The sequence below is a fragment of the Pongo pygmaeus genome, chromosome 8 (genome assembly GCF_028885625.2).
Source record: "Pongo pygmaeus isolate AG05252 chromosome 8, NHGRI_mPonPyg2-v2.0_pri, whole genome shotgun sequence".
Classification (NCBI taxonomy): Eukaryota; Metazoa; Chordata; class Mammalia; order Primates; family Hominidae; genus Pongo; species Pongo pygmaeus.
Window position 1 is genome coordinate 124,129,969 of NC_072381.2, and position 23,413 is coordinate 124,153,381.

Below are 23,413 nucleotides of genomic sequence, written 5' to 3' on the forward strand. Positions count from 1 at the left end.
GATTTCTACAGTTCAGTATTAAGCCTGCATTAGAAAATGCATAAGCAAAAGGAGGAAATAAAAATCACTCATAATTTCACCACCAGTATATTGCGGCTGTGCCAGTATACTGTGCCAGTCTTTTCAATGTATATTATATGTGGCTAAAAAGTATATACAGACTTCCAATGAGCCAAAGAATTCCTTGAATTTTACTTTTTAGATAATTAACTAAATTCCTTTTCTGTAGGTAATGAGAAATATCAGCAAGTAAGAGCCAAAATTAAAGTATGAAACCTAAACAAAATTAAGTTACCATTAAATTACTAAATTTCATCTAGGTTAGATTTTCAGCTTGAAAATAATGAACTACTTTTTATGCTATTTAAAGAAGGCACTACAGGCACAAATACCTACAGGAGCCATGCTAATAACATACGTTAAGTAAAGCAGGCCTGGTGCAAGAATAAGAAAAGTGGTGAGGGCTTTATTGAACAGCAGAATGTGTGTTGCCCTCTAGAGGCATAGAGGTTCAAGAAATTTTAAAGCACTTACTAAAAAAATGTAAAAACATCATGCCACAAGGCTTAAACCTAGAAACACGTATTTATAAGATAATAAGCTCACACAGTCTAAATCCCACTGAGAAAGTAGTTTAACTGACCTTTACTAAGATAAAATGAAACAAAGTCTGAAACACATGGAATAGCTGGAATCTTCATTCAGGAAATATCAGGTTGGTGATAAACAGGAAACCATTAGAGGTCTATAATTCATACCAGGCAAGAATAAATATGTTCAACTCTCACACTTTTTTAATCCAAATAACTTGACATATTATTTGTTTATTGTCAGTCTCCCTCAAACTAGACGTAAGCCCCATGGAGAAGGAATTCACTGCTAGAGCCTCAACCCTAAACAGTATATGACACATGGTAGGTACTCAGTAACATCTGTAAAGCGAATTAATTTAGTGAGTCAAAATAAATGCTGAACAGAAAAACAGTGAAAGATATACTACTTATTAGCTGTTTTGGAATTAAAGCTTAAATCACATTTGATTTCACACAGGCTAAAGCAAACCAGGTTAGCCCTACTACATAATCCTTTTAAGGGTTTTTTTTTGTTTTATAAGGGAAGAATAAATTAAGGAATTATAGTAAGCATTATGAATTCATACTTGCTCTACTGCAGAGACTGATCATTACTTTCTATCGGTGCTTCAAAAGTGTGAGATCCAGAGCAGCAGCATCAGCATCACCTGGAAACTTGTTGCAAAAGCAAACTATCAGGTCCCAACACAGATCTGCTGAATCAGAAATTCTGGGGGTGGGTGGAACCCAGGAAGCGTTTAACAAGCCCTCCAGATAATTCTTACGCCTGTTAAAAGTTTGAAAACCACTCTAATGCTTCAGCAGCCCTGGACAGCCAGGGTTCACTTAGGTGTTCCTCTTTCCTCAATTGCTAATATGTGGTTTGTCTGTTCTCAACAACTTCAATTGGAGAGTCAAATAAAGGTGAGAATACATCAAACAAAATGTTAAAAAGGTAGCTAGGAACTGTCTTCCTACCAAAGATTCACTAAAATTCTTCTCTTCCACATCCCTTCTCCCCAACAAAAAAGCCACCTTCATTTAGAATAGACTCTTTAAGAATGTAGTAATGGCAATTATAAAATAAATAATTAAGCCAAATTTAAAAGGCTAAATTATGAATGACTTTTTAATTAATTGCAACTAGATAATCAGAACAGACAAGGAGAAAAGAGCCCTTTGTTACCTATTTAACTCGAGCTAGTTAATGTATGCTATCTAAAAGAAAAATTATGACTTTTTGTCACTAGAGTATGGTCATCTGTCAATAACAATCTAATAAATCTGGCTGAATGTTCCAGCAAAATGTTCTGCTCCCTCCAGCACAGGGGGACGACTGAACTCTTCCAAGTGTTGGACTCAGAGCAGCTGAAGGCCAAGAACATAACCTGAGGAATGGAAGGGAAGCCCTTGTAGATAAAGAGGAGGAATGGTCATAGAAAGTATAAGAAGTAAAAACCATACAGAAATTTTTTTAAACAGAAAAAATTTTATCAGGATAAGAAAATATTTTTGTATAGTTGTACTGTGTTTACGTTTTAAGCTGAGTTATTACAGAGAAGCCAAAAAGTTTTTTAAAACTTAAAAAGTTTATAAAGTAAAAAAGTTACAGGAAGCTAAGGTTGATTTATTATTTAATAATTTTTTTTTTTTTTTTTTTTTTTTTTGAGACAGGGGCTCTCCCTCTGTCACCCAGGCTGGAGTACAGTGGCGCAATCTCAGCTCACTGCAAACTCTGCCTCTGGGCTCAAGTGATCCTCCCAACTCAACCTCCAGAGTAGCTGGGACTACAGATGAGGTTTTGCCATGTTCCCCAGGCTGGTCTTAAACTCCTGGGCTCAAGTGATCTGCCTGTCTCGGCCTCCCAAAGTGCTGGGATTACATACGTGAGCCACAGCATCTGGCCAGAAGCAATTTTTAAATAAATTTAGTAAAACCTAAGTGTACAGTGTTTTTAAAAGTCTAGAGCAATATACAGAAAGGCCTTCACATTCACTCATGCCATTCACCCACACAACTTCCAGTCTTGCAAGTTCCAATCATGACAGGTGCCCTATACAAGCATACCATTTTTTTATCTTTTATACCATGCTTTTACTGTACCTTTTCTATGTTTAAATATACAAATACCATTATGTTACAGATGCATACAGTATTCAGTATAGTAGCATGTTGTACATATCATACAGGTTTGTAGCCTAAAAGCAATAGGCTATATCCTATGTAGCCTACGTGTGTAGTGGGCTATACCACCTAGGTTTGTGTAAGTATACCCTATGATGTTCCCACAGTGTACAAAATCGCCTAACAAAACAATTCTCAGAATGTATCCCTGTTGTTAAGCAAAGTATGATGGTACTTTAACATATCCTGTTCCTTATTAGGAGGGGAAAAAAAAAACCTGTACCATCTACTCAGGCATATTTTGATTTGCCAGTAAAAGAGGGCAGCAATTATTTCTAAAGTAGGTTAAAGTCTTTTAAAAGTTGTGTGCTTTAGGTATTCGGGAAGTTTCTAAATTTTAGGGTTTATGGTTTGCATAATTCAATTTAAACACTAAGGACAATTTAAAATGTCTACTGTGATTCATGAATTAGTCATTCCTCAGTATATCATTACATTCAGATGACAACAACAAGATGACACTGATGTCTTATTTTTATTTTATCTAAGTTCTCATTAACACACTCTTTAAGGGTTCTATGCTCCCCACCCCATAACAAGACAACATTTTGGTCCAGAAAAGCCTTATAACATAGCAGCTGTATAAAACCTCCTTTGCCAGGCCGGGCGCAGTGGCTCACGCCTGTAATCCCAGCACTTTGGGAGGCCAAGGCAGGCAGATCACGAGGTCAGGAGATCAAGACCATCCTGGATAACACGCTGAAACCCCATCTCTACTAAAAATACAAAAAAATAGCCAGGCGTGGTGGCGGGCGCCTGTAGTCCCAGCTACTCGGGAGGCTGAGGCAGGAGAATGGTGTGAACCCGGGAGGCAGAGCTTGCAGTGAGCCGAGATCGCACCACTGCACTCCAGTCTCTGGGCAACAGAGCGAGACTCCGTCTCAAAAAAAAAAAAAAAAAAAAACCTCCTTTGCCTTGCTTCAAATGAAGTGCCTCGTCCCCCAAAACACTGTAAAACCTGTAGAGCAAACACACAGTTACTGTTTTACTGCTTAGAAATCTACACATTTTTCAATTAGAGGAAATGTAATAAAATAGTAGAAACTTCCTTCATCACTATCTTAAAAAAAAAGAAAACCTAGCTGTAGTGGCCTACCAGCAGATTGAGATCTATGTTCCTTTAGAATAGTTACTATACAATACTGTTCTACCATTACAACATCACATAGGAGCCTGTGAAATTCAGTTCCTAAATGGACATGTTACGACATACATACATATACAAAAAGTTCAAGAGCTATCAAGACATCCATTTTAGCTCCAACTCCACCTAATCCAAAATCTCATAAAATTCGAAGTACTCAAAATTCAAAACAGAAAAGTATTTGCTCAACTGAGATTACACAGGTATAAACTATGCTAATTGCAGGTCTACCACAGTTTTAAAATTTTATGGTGTCTTCCAAGATTTAAATAAGTCAATCTCTCCTTGGCATTATGCCCAGTCGAGTCTGAACCTTGAAGCAGTAGCTTGAGGCAGGTGCTGAGATGGATACCAATAGTGGGTAAACAAACCTTGCCCTGTAGGCCCCTGAGAAGGTCAGGACTTGAGGACATAATACTATGAACAGGCATTTTTGGAAATGGGTGGGAGATGCAATAGAAAAGTCTGCAGACTCAACAGTAAAAAGAAAAGAGAAGGATTATTCTGTGGAGAAACTGAGAGACAAAGGCTTAGGACTCTGAGACCTAGAAACATGCAGGGCAGGACTGTGAGGGAGTGAGAAGCACAGAACTGGCAGATTAAGCAGAAGTCAGCGTAAGAAATGCTCAAACATCTAGCCCCACTCCTTTCATTCCAGAATGCTATGCGCCAGGAAAAATATGCTTTACTTCCCCCTCCTCCACCTATCCATTCTGCCATTCTCTCAGAATGGAAGATCCTTCTCTAGAGAAACTAAACAGTCCCAGAGAAAAGACATTCACATACTAATATTCGGCAGTTCCTCAACAAAATAGCAGCTCTGCATTCAATCAACCTAACATGAAGCCCAATACTTAAATCTGACAAGGCCCATTATAAACACAGAGCTAGCAATTACCTTTTTTCACTTTTAAATATGGATAGACAACTAAGAATCACCAAAGATTTGTAGAAAGTCTCAGACAAGAGAGATCAAAACAAAATTTGAAAAGCTAAAAACAAAGATAATCCAGAGAATAGAACTTGTTTAAAAACTATAATTACTATCTTCAGAAAGGTAAGATAAAAATTAAAAAGTGTCATAAAAAAGAAGCAATCCAACTGCTCTAAAAAAAAAAAAAAAAAAAGGCTGGGCGCTGTGGCTCATATGCCTGTAATCCCAGCACTTTTGGAGGCCAAGGCGGGCGGATCACGAGGTCAGGAGATCGAGACCATCCTGGATAACACGGTGAAACCCGGTCTTACTAAAAATACAAAAAAAAATTAGCTGGGCATGGTGGCGGGCGCCTGTATTCCCAGTTACTCGAGAGGCTGAGGCAAGAGAATGGTGTGAACCCGGGAGGTGGAGCTTGCAGTGAGCCGAGATCACGCCACTGCACTCCAGCCTGGGTGACAGAGCCTCCGTCTCAAAAAAAAAAAAAAGGTCAGTGTTAAAAATACAACATCAAAGAAATCTCCCAGAGCTGTATGAGAAAGGGGATGTAGCAAAATGCAGTTAACAGACTTAGAAGATCAAAACAGAAATTCAACATTTGACTACCATAATTCCAGAGAAAACAGAATAAAGAAAATGTAAAGGGAGAGAAATATTAACACATTAATATAAAAAAAAACTAAGAAATTTTCTCAAGGGGAAAAAACGAATGGTACCTGACATTATCCACTGTAATATGCGTGCTTAAAGTTAATGAAGCAATACTTTTAAAATGCCAAGGAAAAGTCATTTTCCGTTAAGAATTCTATACCCAAACTATCAATCAAGTGTGGAAGCAGCATTTTTAGATATGCCAAGACCTGAAACTTTATCCACACACTCTCAGGAAATGACTAGAAGATATGCTCTATATACATACTCGGAAATTCATCATTAGAAAGGAAGACAAAGAAGCAATCATTCCAAGTATGTGGGAAGTCCCTGAGTGGCAACTATGCACTGGCCCTAAGCAATAAACAGAAACAAGAGGACTAACAGCTTCACAGACAGACAAAAACAAAAGCTGATTTGTTTGAGCATTTCAAAAACACCAGTGACAGGTACATGGCGAATCTAACAAAGCTGTTGAAAAGTTTTAAGAATAAGTTCGGCTGGGTGCGGTGGCTCATGCCTATAATCCCAGCGCTTTGGAAAGCCCAGGCAGGTGGATCACCTGAGGTCAGAGAGACCAGCCTGGCCAACATGGTGAAACCCCTATCTACTAAAAATACAAAAAAATTAGCTGGGTGTGGTGGCATGTGCCTATAATCCCAGCTACTCAGGAGACTGAGGTAGGAGGATCGCTTGAACTCAGGAGGTGGAGGTTGCAGTGATCTGAGATCACACCACTGCACTCCAGCCTGGGCGACGGAACGGGACTCCGTCTCAAAAAAAAAGAGTAAGTTCAACAAAAATTCTGCCAATACAAACAAGGCAACTAACAACAACATTCTATGTAAAATAAAATGTAATCTGAGTACACTTTAGGCCCTTCAGTGAATATTTACATAGCTATAATGTAAATATGGCTTAATGATTAAACCACAAATTGTGGCCGTGTGCAGTGGCTCACACCTGTAATCCCAGCACTTTGGAAGGCCAACGCAGGCAGATGGCTTGAGGCCAGGAGTTCAAGACCAGCCTGGTCAATATGGCAAAACCCCATCTCTACTAAAAATACAAAAATTAGCCGGGCATGGTGGCACATGACTGTAATCCCAGCTACTTAGGAAGCTGAGCCACAAGAATTTCTTGAACCCAGGAGGCAGAGACTACAGTGAGCCGAGATCGCGCCACTGCACTCCAGCCTGGGAGATGGAGTGAATCTCTGTCTCAAAATAAATTAAAAAATTTTTTAAAACTGTGATAGTGGCCAGGCATGGCGGCTCACGCCTGTAATCCCAGCACTTTGGGAGGCTGAGGCGGGCAGATCACAAGGTCAGGAGATCGAGACCATCCTGGCTAACACGGTGAAACCCCGTCTCTACTAAAAATACAAAAAATTAGCCAGGCATGGTGGCGGGCACCTGTAGTCCCAGCTACTCAGGAGGCTGAGGCAGGAGAATGGCGTGAACCCGGGAGACAGAGCTTGCAGTGAGCCGAGATCACGCCACTGCACTCCAGCCTGGGCGACAGTGCAAGATTCCATCTCAAAAAAAAAAAAAAAAAAAAAACTGTGATAGTAAAAGAATTACAAATGTAAGGTATGTTAGCGGTATAAGAGAATTAAATCCTGGAAGTCAATAGGTAATATGAAAATGATAAATTAAGCAGTAACAATATCACCACATTGAAATGTGTGGCTAATACCAGAAGAAACAGCTAAATGAATCGTAATTAAATGACTGACTTTGAGTAATGGGTCCAGGAATGAGAAGGGGTAGGGAAAGGAACCACTGATTTTCATTATGCGTCTTTTTGCATAATTAGAGTTTTAAAATTATAAACCTGTATTATTTTAATAAGAGCAAAGTACTGTTTTTGTTTTTTAAGTACAGTTTGGTGAATCTCAAATCCTCAGAAATGGAAAAGCAAATCTATTGAAATTAAATTTTTGTTTCAGGGTAAAATTTTGTTTCAGAATTATCTCCAATATTCTAAGGCACAGGAAATGAGAAAATTCAGAATTTACCAACTGCCTCTGGACCTCGCTACCTGACTGTTCCATAGACACCTTAAAAGAGACAGAGAGACACACACACACCCCCTCACTTCACACCTTTACTCCTTCCACATGTGGGTCAAAGGCACTGACAGCTACCCGTCATCCAAACCAGCAATCTTTAATCTTCATCTTCCTTCCCTCACCCCCCAAATTTTGTAGATTCTAGTCCCTAAATATCTCCAAATTGAAAACCCCTGTCTTTTAAAATGTTATTTGTTCAAGTCTCCATCTCTTGTCTAGACTACAGAAATTGTAACACCCTAACTAGCCTCTAGGCCTCCATTCTCTCTCCGCTCTAAATTAACACACTAAGACAAATGTCTCCCTTAAAACCTCCAATTACTACAGAAGAAAATCCTTCCACTAACGTGGTCCTTCACTATCCAGCCTTTTCCACTCTCTCCTCACTAACGTGGTCCTTCACTATCCAGCCTTTTCTATCCATCCATGTTTAATTGGAGCCACTCTCTCCTCACTAACGTGGTCCTTCACTATCTAGCCTTTTCTATCCATCCATGTTTCATTTCAGCCACTCTCTCCTCACTAACGTGGTCCTTCACTATCCAGCCTTTTCCATCCATCCATGTTTAATTTCAGCCACTCTCTCCTCACTAACGTGATCCTTCACTATCCAGCCTTTTCCATCCATCCATGTTTAATTTCAGCCACTCTCTCCTCACTAACGTGGTCCTTCACTATCCAGCCTTTTCTATCCATCCATGTTTAATTTCAGTCACTCTCTCCTCACTAACATGGTCCTTCACTATCCAGCCTTTTCCACTCTCTCCTCACTAACGTGGTCCTTCACTATCCAGCCTTTTCTATCCATCCATGTTTAATTGGAGCCACTCTCTCCTCACTAACGTGGTCCTTCACTATCCAGCCTTTTCTATCCATCCATGTTTAATGGGAGCCACTCTCTCCTCACTAACGTGGTCCTTCACTATCCAGCCTTTTCTATCCATCCATGTTTAATGGGAGCCACTCTCTCCTCACACTCTGTATTCCAAAAATAATTTCAATTCTGGGTCTTTGGCACAGGCTGCCCCTCTGCAAGAAGTCTCTTCCAGTCCAGCTTCCCCATCCCCACCCCCTATCCTCCTGGCCAACTTCTATTCATTTTTATAAAGACTCTCTTTCCTGAATGCTACCAAATACATAACTTTATTATAGCATTTAATCATAATGTATCATAATTATCTTTCTATCATCTCCCACATTCAACTGTGTCTCTTCATTACCAGAGGCTAAAATATTACTTTGGCATACAATAAACACTTAATAAAATGCCATTCAGATGATGAATCAGCACACCTGCAACTACATATTACAGATCTATTCAACTTTATCTATAGAGGTTAATAACCAAATGTCCACAAAAGCAAGAAGAAAAATGGAAAGCCAGTTTGCCCTGTCAAGACATACCATAAAAGGATATTAACAATCAACTTTTATATAGTGCTTAACAGTTTACAGTGTGAACACATATGGTCTACGGTTTACAGAGTTTGCAGTAAATAAACAGTATTCATTTTCTTTAGAGATTTGGGACTGGGCCTTAAGTAAACATTAAAATGCTGTTCCCTTACAGTTTCATCAACGTCATTTTATATGATGCAGGTCAAAAAATAGCAAGACAAGATCCCCAATAAGATCCTGAAGTTCAGCCGGGAACAGTGGCTCACTCCTGTAATCCCAGCACAAATGGGGCCAGTTTGGTGGAGTATGATCAATCTGAAAACCCTGACCTCACAAAACCCTGCTGACACACCCCTCCTCCCAACATGAGACTAACTTTACTTGATTAAAGACCCTGGCATGATATTACCTGAAACCTCACAAAAAAGATTCTAAGCAGAACTCACTGTCTCTAGATCTCTAACTAGAATCAGATTTCTCAAGGGAACAAGTACCAAACCTAAATAAATAGGAGACAGCTTACATTCCAAAAGAACTATAAGACTTTAATACATTATACTAACAGAAACTTGGGAATACATGTGGGAATGGATTGTGAGGGTGCTGAATAATGAAGAAAGAACTTTAGATGCAACAAGTCATTAAAAGGAATGCACTTACTAAAGATTCTTTATTCACTATACTACTTCAAGAAACTGGATACAGTTCTAACAGTTTGCTTGGTTAACTGAAACCTGGACTGTCAGCCTGCATTAAAAACAGTTGGAACTCTCACTGATTTAAGAGCAGGATTAACAGCAGATTAGATACTAAAAAAGAAAACATTAGTGAGCGTAAAGACATAGCATTAAAACTTACCCAAACTAAAGCACAGAGAGTTAAAAAAAAAAAAAAAAAACTTTAAAAAAATGAACAGAACCTCAGTGACTCATGGTACAATAACAAGTGTTATAACATACGTGTAACTAGTGGCGGGGGATTCTGACAAAAAATAATGAATAATTTTCCAAATTTGACAAATTCTAAAACCCCACAAATCCAAAAAATAAACACTAAAAAAGAACATAAAAAATTGCTGAAAATTTCAGATAAAGTAAAAATTTTTAAAGTATCCAGAAAAAAAAGGGACTTATTATATAGAGGGAAACAAAGATGAGACTATACAGACATTTATTAAAGAAACAATGAGGCCAGGTGCAGTGGCCCACCTAAGGTCAGGAGTTCGAGACCAGCCTGGCCAACATGGTGAAACCCTGTCGCTACTAAAAATACAAAAATTAGCCAGCCATGGTGGCGTGTGCCTGTAGTCCTAGCTATTTGGGAGGCTGAGGCAGGAGAATCGCTTGAACCCAGGAGGTGGAGGTTGCAGTGAGCTGAGATAGCGCCACTGCACTCCAGCCTGGGCAACAAGACAGAAACTCCATCTCCAAAAAAAAGAAAAAAGAAACAATGCAGGTCAGAAGACAATGGAAAGACTCTTAAAGTGTTTACAGAAGAAAAAAAAGGCTGTATATCTAGAATTCTATATCAAGCAAATATCCTTAGAAAGTGAAGATAAAATAAAGATTTCTGCAAACAAAAGCTGAACAAATTGAAGGCCAACAGAACTACATTATAAGAAATATCAAAGGAAGTTCTAAAGAGGGAAGAAAAACAAGAGGTGGAAACTTCCATTTACACAAAGGAAAGAAGAGGGACAGAAATGGTAACTATCTGGGTAAATACAAAAGACTTACATTCCAGTTTATTATTATTTCAAAGAAATCTCAGTATGATTCCATTCATATGAAAGATCTGGAGGCCGGGCGCGGTGGCTCACGCCTGTAATCCTAGCACTATGGGAGGCGGAGGAGGGTGGATCACCCGAGGTCAGGAGTTCGAGACCACCCTGGCCAACATGGCAGAAACCCCGTCTCTACTAAAAATACAAAGTTAGCTGGGCATGGTGGCGCATGCTTGTAGTCCCAGCTACTCAGGAGGCTGGGGCAGGAGAATCGCTTGAGCCCGGGAGGTGGAGGTTGCGGTGAGCTGAGATTATGCCATTGCACTCCAGCCTGGGCAACAAGAGCGAAACTCCGTCTCAAAACAAAAACAAAAACAAACAAACAAACAAAGATCTGGAATAGGTAAACCCATAGAGACAGAAAGCAAATTGGTGGATGCCAGGGGCAGGGAGAAGTGAGGAAATGGGACTAATTGCTTAATGGGTATGGAATGTTATTTTGGATTGATGAAAATGTTTTGGAACTAGATAGAGAGAGGTAGTTGCACAACACTGGGCATGTACTCAATGCCACTGAATTATTCACTTTAAAATAGTTAATTGTGTGTTACATAAATTTCATTCCAAGTTTTTTTGGGGGGCCGGGGCAAGAACAGATTCTCGTCATGTCGCCCAGCTTGGAGTGCAATGGTGCAATCTCAGCTCACTGCAACCACCACCTCCTGGGTTCAAGCAATTCTCCTGCCTCAGCTTCCTGAGTAGCTGGGATTATAGGTGCACACCACTACACCTGGCTAATTTTTGTATTTTAGTATGTACAGGGTTTCAACACGTTGGCCAGGCTGGTCTCAAACTCCTGACCTTGTGATTCACCCACCTCAGCCTCCCAAAGTGCTGGGATTACAGGCATGAGCCACCACGCCTGGCTCATTCCAACTTTTAAAAAAAGATAAGTGACTGTTTTGAGCAAAATTAATGACAGTGTATTTGGGGAATTATGACATATGTTAAAGTAAAATGTAAAACAATAGCATAAAGGACAGGAGTGGATAAATGGAAGTATACTGCTATTAGATTCTTACATTATAAGTAGTCTAATACTATTTGAAGGTAGACTGTTATAAGTTAAACTTTCATTATCATAAATCCTAGAGTAACCCCCAAAGAGCAAAACAACCATGCTAATAAGCCAAACTGGAGACAAAACTGAATCATAAAAATAACAAAGAAGAAGACAGGAAAACGGCTGGGCCCAGTGGCTCACGCCTGTAATCCTAGCACTTTGGGAGGCCGAGGTAGGCAGATCACCTGAGGTCAGGAGTTCAAGACCAGCCTGGCCAACATGGAGAAACCTCATCTCTACTAAAAATACAAAAATTAGCTGGGTGTGGTGGCACATGACCGTAATCCCAGCTACTCGGGAGGCTGAGGAAGGGAATCGCTTGAACCTGGGAGGTGGAGGTTGCAGTGAGCCGAGATCATGCCACTGCACTCCAGCCTGGGCGACAGAGCAAGACTCTGTCTCAAAAAAAAAAGAAGACAGGAAAAGAGGAACATTTTTTAAATAACAGACGGACAAAGAGTAAACAAAAGCGCAAGACAATATGATTTAAACCCTACCATATTGGTAACTACATTAAATACAATGGTAGCAGAGGTTGTCAGACTGGATTTTAAAAAGGCAAGATCCAACCATATACTATCTATAAGAAATGTACTTTACACAAATAAATTAAAAGTAAAATGATGGTAAAAGATACATTATGCAAACAATAATCCTTAAAAAAAAAAAAACCTGGAATGCCTACAAGTAAAAGTAGTCTTGGCTGGGAATGGTGGCACACGCCTGTAATCCCAGCACTTTGGGAAGCCAAGGTGGGTGGATCACAAGGTCAGGAGATCGAGACCATCCTGGCTAATACGGTGAAACCCCATATCTACTAAAAAAATAAAAAATAAATAAAAAATTAGCTGGGCGTGGTGGCGGGCACCTGTAGTCCTAGCTACTTGGGAGGCTGAGGCAAGAGAATGGCGTGAACCCAGGAGGCGGAGCTTGCAGTGAGCCAAGATCGTGCCACTGCATTCCAGCCTGGGCAACAGAGCAAGACACTGTCTCAGAAAAAAAAAAAAAAAGGAGTCTTTAGGGTAAGGAATATTAACAAGGATAAAGACAGACATTCCATCATGATAAACAGTCAATTCATCAAGAAGATATGCAACAATCCTAAATCTGATGGACTAAATAAGATTAATGAAATAGAACTGATGCCCATACATACATGGTCAGTTATTTCTGACAAAGTTGCCAAAGTAACTCCGTAATAAAAGGATAGTCTTTTCAACAAACAGTGCCAACACAATTGGATATCCATATAGAATAAAAGGAGCCTCGATTCTTATCTCCCACTATACAGACATCAACTCATAATTCAGATCACAGACCTAAACGTAAAAGCTAAAACCATAAAACTCCTACAAAAAAATACAGATAATATCTTGACTTTGAGATAGGCAAATATTTCTTAGGATATAAAAAACAACAGCCAGAGAAGAAAAAATTGACAATTTAGACATCATCAAAACTGAAAAACATCTACTCTTCAGAAGACACCGTTAAGGAAAAAAAAGACAAGCCAGAGGGAGAAAACAGTAATAATAGTTGTCTGACAAAACTTGTATCCAAAATTTATAGTGAATTCTTTAAACACATTAAGACAAACAACAAAAGAAATTAGCAAAAGATGTGAGCAGATTATCACAAACAAAATTATAAGGCAAGCAAATGATCACATGAAAAAGCCAACGGCACATGTAAAAGAGAAATGCAAAATAAATATACAAAGAGCTACTACTACTTATCCTCTAGAACAGGGGTCCCCAACCCCAGGCCACAGGAACCGGTCAGTGGCCTGTAAGGAACCAGGCCACACATCAGGAGGTGAGCTGTGGGCCGGCGAGCATTACCACCTGAGCTCCACCTCCTGTCAGATCAGCACAGGAATTAGATTCTCAAAGGAGCGCCAACCCTATAACGCAAGGGATCTAGGTTGCGCACTCCTTACGAGACTCTAAGACCTGATGATCCGAGGTGGAACAATTTCATCCCAAAACCATCCCCCAGTCCACAGAAAAATTGTCTCTTCCACGCAACTGGTCCCTGGTGGGGACCGATGCTCTAGAAAGGCTAAACTTTAAAAGACTGACAATACCAAGAATGCAGAGCCTAACCAGTACAAGTGCCAATTAAGTAAGTGGAGCAACTGGAGCTGTCATATACAGCTGATGGGAGTGTAAAATGGTGCAACCACCCTAAAGAATTGTTTGGCAGTTTCTCATAAAGTTAAACATATCAATAATATATAAGCAAGGAATTCCACTTGTATGAAACCTTTACCCACACCAAACCTTGTACATGGCTGTTTACAGCAGCTGTGTTCGTGACAGCCAAAACCGGAGACCACCTAAATGATCAACCTAATGACCAACAAATTAATGATTTTTTGGTAAATCAAAAAACAAAAAAACAAAAAAAAGACTTTGGGATGTCCAGAAAAAAAAAAAAAATACTCAGCCAGCAAAATGAATAAGTAACTGACATACACGAGAACATGGAAGAATCTCAAGAACAGAATAAGAAACAAGCCAAGCACAAAACAATACACATTGTATGATTTCATTTATATGAAATCCTACAGTGACAGAAAGCAGATCAGTAGGAATGCTTGGGGCTGGGGGAAGTAGGCGGGGTTAACTGACTGCAAAGAGACACAGGGAAGGCAGAGTATGGTAGTTTACAACTGTAATAGCAGCACTCTGGAGTCCGAGGCAGGTAGATCACTTGAGGCCAGGAGTTCAAGACCAGCCTGGCCAACATGGTGAAACCCCATCCCTACTAAAAACACAAAAATTAGCTAGGTGTGGTGGTGTGTGCCTGTAATCCCAGCTGCTCGGGAGGCTGAGGTGGGAGAATCACCTGAACCTGGGAGCCAGAGGTTGCAATGACCCGACATCGTGCTACTGCACTCCAGCCTGGGCGACAGAGTAATAGCCCATCTCCAAAAAAAAAAGAGAGAGAGAGAGAGAGAGACATAGGGAAGTATTTCAGGGTGACAGAAACGTTCTCTTGGTTGCTGTGGTGGTTACTGCTGGACAGACAGTCCTCCGTGGGCCTCACGCACTCCAACATGTCTTACTGAGTATGCCAGGAATGCAATCACTCTTGAACCTGGGCCATTCTGTACCTGGTAACCTTGAAAGACGAGATAACATCTCCCTCTAGACAAAGAGCAGGCTTGCTCACTGCTTTCTATAAAAGTAGTGGATTCCCCAAGTTTGATGTTCTTCAGCTGCAACACAGAACCACTGAGAGAGCATCCATCTTGGCCATAGTATATCACCCTCTTGGGACTTGGGGGAAGGGGAAACTATGCAAATATACCAATTCTCATGCTGTGTGCTATGACAAGAAAAATAAATTCCTTCATCTCTCACCCAGGAGTCCCCCAGCTTATGTCAGCACCCAGTAATACAAGTTGAGAATCCTAAATCCAAAAATCCAAAATCTGAAACTTTTTGAGCACCAATATGATGCTTAAAGGAAATGTTCACTGGAAAATTTTGGATTTTGAATTTTTGGATTTGGGATGCTCAATCATTTGGTATAATGCAAATATTCCAAAATCCGAAAAAAATCTGAAATCCAGAACTCGTGTGGTCCCAAGCATTTTGGATGAGGGATAGTCAACCTGTAATAGTAATAGGCTACCTTTTAGCTATTAGTAGGGTAAAATCAAATTCCACACCAGACAGTGACATGGGTTAAAATGCATCAAACTGCACACCTAAAATGGGTACACTATATTGAATGGAGGAGAAGAAGAAGAGGTGTGGAGGAAGAAAATGGACACAGAGGAAAAAGAGGAAAGGAAAAGGAAGAAGAGTTAGGAGGAGGGAGGAGGCGGTCAGAACAGAAATTCCTTAGTACGTGGAGAAATGAGTCCAGACATATGAAGAAAGGAATATAAATTTGTCATGTTCTAACTCACTCTTACTCCCTAAACTGTGCTCTGAGAAGGTCCTTCACCAACTGAGAAATATATAAATAATTAAATATAATTACTGAAAAAAATGCTGTGGTGGTTGTCCCTTGTCATTCTGGGTTAAAGATGGGCAATATTGCCATTAAAAGAGGTTCCCTGATTTCAGTGGAATAGTTCTACTTCCAGAGTGACAAAGTGGAAATAACTTCCAGATATAAAATGGGCATGATTATTTAAAGAGGCAGCAGGGCCAGAGTGAGAAGCAGAATGGCTTGGATTTCTCGTGGCTTGGATCTCCCTCATGGTGGCTAACCATGATATCCTTAGGAAAACAAAGGCAATATACTAGAGTATTACTTGATCTGTTATAATGGACAGAAAAGAAAAACTCTAGGTATATTAAACAGAGGACTCACTTAAGTGGCATAATGGAAAGCCATGTAACCTCACCTAAAACCCACAATGAGCCTATTCACAGACACAGAAATGCTGGAATAAAGAAGAGGATGAGTTCCACTGAGGAAGAACCCCACATAATTAAAGTCTTCTCCTAGCCTTTTCCAATAGAACATGCAGGTATTCATTAGAGAGATAGTACATTTGGGAAATGGAAATCACTGAGACTTTTCAAAGATTAATAAACACTGGCTCTAAGCCAATACGAACCCTAAGAGACAGGAATGTCACTATGGTAAACCAGGCAGATCAGGGGCTTATGGACGTCACATAAATGGTGTTTTGGCCTCAATCCATCTCACAGTAGGGCTGGTGGACCCGTAGTAACACTGTAACTCCCCCAGTTCTGAACACTAGTTCATGGTTCCCTAACCTGTGAAGTCAGAAATATCAACATAGGAAGGGCTAGATGTACCCTTTCCTACCAAAGTAATAAACTCGAAGCAACAAACAACACATCTCTGTGGGAACTACAGAAAACACTATCAATGTCAAAGACTTTAAAAATAAGAATGGAGGGCCGGGCGTGGTGGCTCACGCCTGTAATCCCAGCACTTTGGGAGGCCAAGGCGGGTGGATGACCTGAGGTCAGGAGTTTGAGACCAGCCTGACCAACATGGTGAAACCCATCTCTACTAAAAATACAAAAATTAGCCAGGTGTGGTGGCGCGCCCCTGTAATCCCAGCTACTCAGGAGGCTGAGGCAGGAGAATTGCTTGAATCTGGGAGGCGGAGGTTGCAGTGAGCTGAGACCGTGCCACGGCACTCCAGCCTGGCAACAGAGTGAGACTCTGTCTCAGAAAAAAAAAAAAAAAAGGAATGGTGGTAATTATGACATTCTGATTTCATGGGTCTGTTCGGCCACAGCAAAAGAGATGAGTCTTGGAGCATGACTGTGGATTATCATCAATCAAATCCACAGTGACTCCAATTTTAGTTGCTGTTCCAGACATGGTCTCCTCACTGCGACAAATCAACACCATCCCTGGCACCTACCATGTATCCATCAAGATAACAAATGCTTTTTATCTCTGTCCCAAAACTAGAAACCAACAGAAGCTGTTTTCACCTTACAGTCTTAAGTATACCTTCACTGCCATAGCTGAGGGATACATTAACACAGCAGCTAGCTTTCATTATCTGGTCCACAGAGACTTCGGGCATCTCAACATCTCACAAGTCCACTACACTGTTATTCCCACAAGCAAGTATACGTTTTCCTGTATTACCATATCCCCATTGCACTTGGCACTATTTATTCAGCTTTCTAATTTTTGTCAACCTAACAGGTGGAAAAAGACGTTCCGTTACTATTTTATTCTTTAATTTTTGTGGGTATATAGTAGGCATATATTTTTATGAGGTATATGGGATATTTTGACACAGGCACACAATGTGTAATAATCCCATCAGGGTAAATGCGGTACCATCACCTCAAGCATTTATCCTTTGTTTTACAAACAATCCAATTATACTCTTTTCCATTACTATTTTAATATGCATGTCTCTGAATATTAATAAATTCATCTCTTCTTATGCTTGTTAGGGTTTCCTATTCTTTCTATAAGCTACTTATTAATATCCTTTGCCTATTTTTCTACAGAAGTTGCTGTCCTCTTGTTGTTGATGTATAGTAAGTAGTCCCTTGTCTAGTCAGATCATCATCCCTTGTTAATTTTAGGCACTGTAAATATCTTCTCTCATTCTTTCATCTTTTGCCAAATGAATAATTTTCATATAATCAAAATAATTAATTTTTCACCTTTACAAGCTTTTGAAGCTTTAAAAAGTACTTCCCTGTCCCTAGGGAAAGAGCTTAACATTTTCAATAATATTAACTTTGGTTTTTCTTTTCACATTTAGGTCTTTAATTCATTTAGAGTCTATCTATTTATGATATTAAATTTATTTTTTCTCTATATAGTGAGTCACTCTCCCTAACAACATATGACTCCTTTCTCCAGTGGTTTATGATGCCACTTAAAAAGTTCCCAACTTTTATACACGTATCCAGGTAAGTCTCTGCCCTCCAATTTGTTTCCTTGGTCTATTTTTCTGTTCTTGCACTTACACCACTTTACTGCAGCCTTGACATCTTAACTTCTAATAAGGCAAGCCTCCCATCCCCAAACAAATCTTTAAGATTGATTTAGTTATTCACAAACTTTATCCCACCCACCATATAAATTTTAGACTTAGGCTATTGAGTTTGTCAGACCAAATGTAATTTTGACGTCATTTAAACTGAATTTATAAAATGGAGAAAATTAGTATTCTTGTAAGTAATTTGATCCAAGAGCAAGGAAAATTGTACCATTTATTTAGATTATCCTCTAGTTTCTTTTTCAAGTTTTAAAGTTTCCTTTTTAAAGGTCTTGCATATTCCTAGAGACTTTAGAGTTTTGTTGCTATTATTGCATATAGTATTTACTTTTGATTATCTTTACTAGTTATCACTAGCTTAGTAAATGCTACCAAATTTTTGTAAGTTTATCTCAAATCCAGCAATCCTGCTAAACTCTTACTAGTTCTAAGTTTTCTCTGGATTCTAATGGTTCATCTAGGTAGGTGATCATATTATCTGCAAATAATAACCTTTATTGCTTCCCTTACAATCTTTATACCTTATTTTTTTGCTCCTTATTTTAGCCAGGACCTTCCTACAATGCTAAAAAGTAGTGATGACAGGAGCATCCTTAACTTGTTATGGATCTTAAAGTATATGTATCTAAAATTTCTCCATTAAGTATTATTATCTACTGAAGGTTTTTGGTAATGACCTTTATCTAGTTATCTTGTACTCCTAGGTTACTAAGAGTTTTTATCATAAATAGCTGCTGGATCTAGTTGAATGATTTCATGGCACCAATTGAGATAATCGTTAATTTTTTTCCTTTAGTCTATTAACGAGCTAAATTAGATAAGTAGATGTTAAACCATGCTTACATCTCTAGGACTAACTCTATGGATCGGGACTCTGTAACACACTGTTGGATTTGATGAGCGAGTATTTTTTCTGCAGTATTTTCATTTCTATGCTAAGTAAAACAGACCTATAATTTTCTCTTCTTACACGTCCTTATCTGTTTTAGAATCAAGATTTCACAAGCCTCATAAAATGAACTTGGTATTTTTTCTCACTATTTTCCAGGGCAACTTGCAAAAAGAATTAAGTGTTAAAGTACGGTGGAACTTATCAGCGTATCTGGATCCAGAGCTTCTAAAAAGGGAGATCTTTACCATTTCAGTTTATTAGTTCAAGATATTTCTTCTGATACCAATTTTCACATTTACTAGTTTTCTAAAAACTATATTTTTCATTTAGCTTTCAAATTCATCAGCCTAAGTTCATAACGTTCTTTTTTCAATCTGATATTTGCAGTTATTTTCCATTTTTCATTTATTTGCATCTTTTTTTCTTGTCGATTTTACCAGAGGACTGCCTAGCTTACTCATCTTTTCACAAAAATAATCTTTTGGTGTGACAAATCCTTTTGTTCTCAATTTTACTGATTTCTGTTCCTAACTTTCTGCTTTTTTTTGGACTCTTCGAATGAACTTCACTAAGGCAATCTTCCTTCGTGACTCAGATGGAGTCATTCTGCCCCTCTACAGAAGATCTGGTTCCACAACGCAGCCTTCAACACACAAACTATCCAATACAAACACGATTATCATGAGTAAGGGGAAAAAGCGTATATAATCTTACCAAACCTACATATCAATGTCTGACTAAGGCAGTATCTTGAGGCAAATAAAATTACGCGCTGTTCCCACACACAGTGTGTAAGATTCCGACTATCTGCATCAAGGCAAATATTTTCTCTGCACAGCTAACTGGACAAGTACAGCTTGATAAAATTAGTAGCTAGAAATGAACTCTCCAGTTGCTTTACCAGATGCCATTCAAAACTTGCAGTTAATAATAGGAGAGAAAAACCTGGCTGTGATGGTCACGTTCATTTTCAACATCCTATCACCACCACCACCACCACACACACACAAACCAAAGTAAAAGCACATTCTTTTCCTAGCTATGGAAGCATACATACGTCCTGGTCAGAAGCAGTTTCGGATTGCAAAACAGATTTTGGTCTTAAATCTTAATGCGTGCAATTGAGCGTTAAGACAGACCGCTAACATAAAGTTCAACTTGCAACCCAATCTTGGGTTTGGACACAAGACATAACTCATCCTGAAAGGCTTATTCTTATGAATGTAAGCTCTGAAAAGTGATTTTATGCATTATTAGCTTCAAGACGATGTCGGAGCTGCCACTGCATCGAAAAGCAACTCATCATTTCCCTAGCAAGATGCAAAAGTGTAACACAGAAGAGAAGGAACAAGGTGTAGATATAGGTCAACTTTCAAATTCCTTACTTGTTTAACACAGCCTGGCCAAAAGCACAAGAACACAAGTTGCCAGATTTCTTTTCTCTCTCTGGCTGCAAAAGACTGAAGGCCTTTCCCCTAAGGAGACTCAGGCAGCCTTAGTTTCCCCTCACTTTGAGGGTGAAACTTCAAGAGAAGACGGGTGCGAAAAGAGCTTCCCAATGTTGAGAGACTGCCAGTTGTGATAGGAATCGCCTTGACAGAACTTGGGGCTCCATGTGTACCCAGGCTGCCTCTCTAGGCCAGGTAATACAAGAAGCCAGGGCCGCTCAGGCGCTGGCCGCAGACACCAAATGAGGGGGAGGGGACGGTGAGGGGGAGGGAGGCAGGGAGGCGAAGGCGGACGGGGAGAAGAGGAAAGACCGAGGCCTGAAACAAAGGAAGCGGAGCTTTCTCCAAGAGGGGGTGGATTCGGCGTCCGAGTGAGGTGGAGAAAAGCCAAGGCTGCAGGGAAAGGCTGGACTCACAGAACTTGGAGGTGGAGGTGTTGATGTTGATGGTGGAGCTGGCGGTGGGGGCGGGGGCCGCCTTGGCCACGGCGGCGGCCGCGTCGCAGCTCTTCAACATCATGATCACCCCATTAGCCTCCGGCGGTGGCGGCGGCCCCATCGGGAGCCCCTCCTTGGGGACTTTCCTGTCCACGGAGACCGCGGGCACCGCCAGCAGCTGCCCCCCCGGAGGCTCTCGGGCAGGGGCCGGGATCGACGAGGGGGGCGGGGGAGGTGGCAGGGGCTGCCGGAAGCCGTCCACCGCAGCCTCCCAGTTGTTGTGGTTCTGGTCGTCCATCATCGCCTCGTAGCTGCCCCCCTCCTCCTCTTCCATGCTTTCCTCCATCCTGCTGGCCCCCGGCACCCGCCCGCCTCACAGGCACCTGCCGCCTGTCTCAACCCCAGGCCAGCGGGCACCGCTGCCTCCCCGAGCTTACATCGCCGGGGGCAGCAATGGGCGCAGCGGAGAGGACTGCGGTGCGCAGGGTCTCTCGCTCTCCGCGGGGCCGACTAGCTTGGAGACGCGGCTGACGGCGGTGGGCGCTCCGGGGCTCTAGTCTGGGAGAGGCAGCCGTAAAGCAGCGGCGCTCCTCACGACATTTTACAGCGGCTTCCAACAGGCAGTTGGAAAGGGCAGCTGGGGGTGCGGCCAGGAGGGCACGTGGTGCGAGGGACTGGCCGCGAGAAAGTGGAGCCAAAAGGGGCGGGAGCTGTGAGTCACTCCCACGCAACAGGGCAGCGGTTCGCCCCGCCTCGGCTGGCAGGGAGCCGACAAGGGAGGCGCGACGGGTCCGGACGGGCATTCGCCGGCCCCGCCCCCGGCCGGTCTCACGTGACAAAGGTGTTCGTCTTGCGCACGCGCGTTCGCAATCTGGTTACCATGACAACGAGGAGCTCGCCGGCTCCTGAGGACGCGCGCGGAGCAGTGTTGGCAGTAGCTGTGGACTGGCCAGAGTCATTGAAGGTGTTTTCCTCGCGTCCTCCAAGTCTACCGGGCCTTCGCATCTCTGAGTGCCTGAGAGCCCCGGCTTTTGCTTGGGACGGAGATACGGGACCACAAGAGGCCCCGGGGTCGCAGGTTATAAACGGATGAGACCGCCCTGGGCGGCCCGTGGTCCGACTGCTCTTGGGTGGGTCCCCAGCCGTCGCGACACAAACGCACAAAACCGAGAATAAAAACCGAATCACACATAGCAGGATAGCGCAAAAAAGAAATGCGTGAGTTATTCATGTGTTTTTAAAATTCCTTTACGCTTGTATGCACTAAGGCCAGCAACCCAACTTTTAAAAATGCCGGCTCAGGCCGGGCGCGGTGGCTCACGCCTGTAATCCCAGCACTTTGGGAGGCCGAGGCGGGCGGATCACGAGGTCAGGAAATCGACACTATCCTGGCTAACAGGGGAAACCCCGTTTCTACTAAAAATACAAAAAAGTTAGGCGGGCGTGGTGGCACGTGCCTGTTGTCCCAGCTAGCTACTCGGGAGGCTGAGGCAGGAGAATTGCTTGAACTCGGGAGGCAGAGGTTGCAGTGAGCCGAAATCGCGCCACTGCACTCCAGCCTGGTCAACAGAGCGAGATTCTATCCCAAAAAAAAAAAAAAAAAAAAATGCGAGCTGGGCGCAATGGCTAATGCCTGTAATTCAACCACTTGAGGAGACCGAGACGGGAGGCCCGCTTGGGCCCAGGAATTCGAGACCAGCCAGACCAACATAATAAGACCACGCCTCTATAAACAAAATTAGCCTGGCATGGTGGTGTGTGCCTGTGGTCCCAGCTACTCTGGAGGCTGAGGTGGATCACTTGAGCCCTGGAGGTCAAGGCTGCAGTGAGCCAAGATCGCGCCACTGCACTCTAGACTGGGTGACAGAGTGAGACTGTCTCCAAAAAAAAAAAGGAAAAGAGAATTAAGTGGTATGCTGAAGGGGAAAACATAATACCTTAGAATTACATGTGTGGCAAAAGAGAGGCAGAAGGAAGGCAAATTCTGTTTCAGACAAATAACTAATTGTTTTATCATCAACAGACTCTAGGTAGATGGCTGGGTGAGTGTGATGAGATAAAGAAGGGTCTTTACATTAAAAAAAAAAAAAAGTCCAATATACAGGGAAGATAGAGTCAAAAAAGTGTCTCTAACATACTGTGTCATAAAGCAAGTCTTTACATAGATCTAAGGATTTATATCATAGCGACTATATGGCCACAAAATATATGAAGCAAAAATGAACAGAAGTATAAGAAGACAGAGAAATCTACCATCAGAGTAGGTGATTTTTCACTCCCTCTCTAATTGCAGTGAGTTGAATACGGCCTCCCACAAAATATGTCCATATCCTAATTCCTAGAACTTGCGAGTATGAC

The 23,413-nt window shown here is 41.4% G+C and overlaps 1 protein-coding gene across 1 annotated transcript in view; it reads right to left on the minus strand.

Moving 5' to 3' along the window:
- The window catches only part of CACUL1 (CDK2 associated cullin domain 1), a 79,435-nt gene extending 56,504 nt beyond the window's left edge, over positions 1 to 22,931 (minus strand). Inside the window, exon 1 of the mRNA XM_054437112.2 lies at positions 21,035 to 22,931. Within this exon, the coding sequence (XP_054293087.1) occupies positions 21,035 to 21,401 (367 nt within the window). The 5' untranslated portion in view covers positions 21,402 to 22,931. The remainder of the gene's footprint in view (positions 1 to 21,034) is intronic.
- Between the last annotated feature and the right edge of the window lie 482 nt (positions 22,932 to 23,413).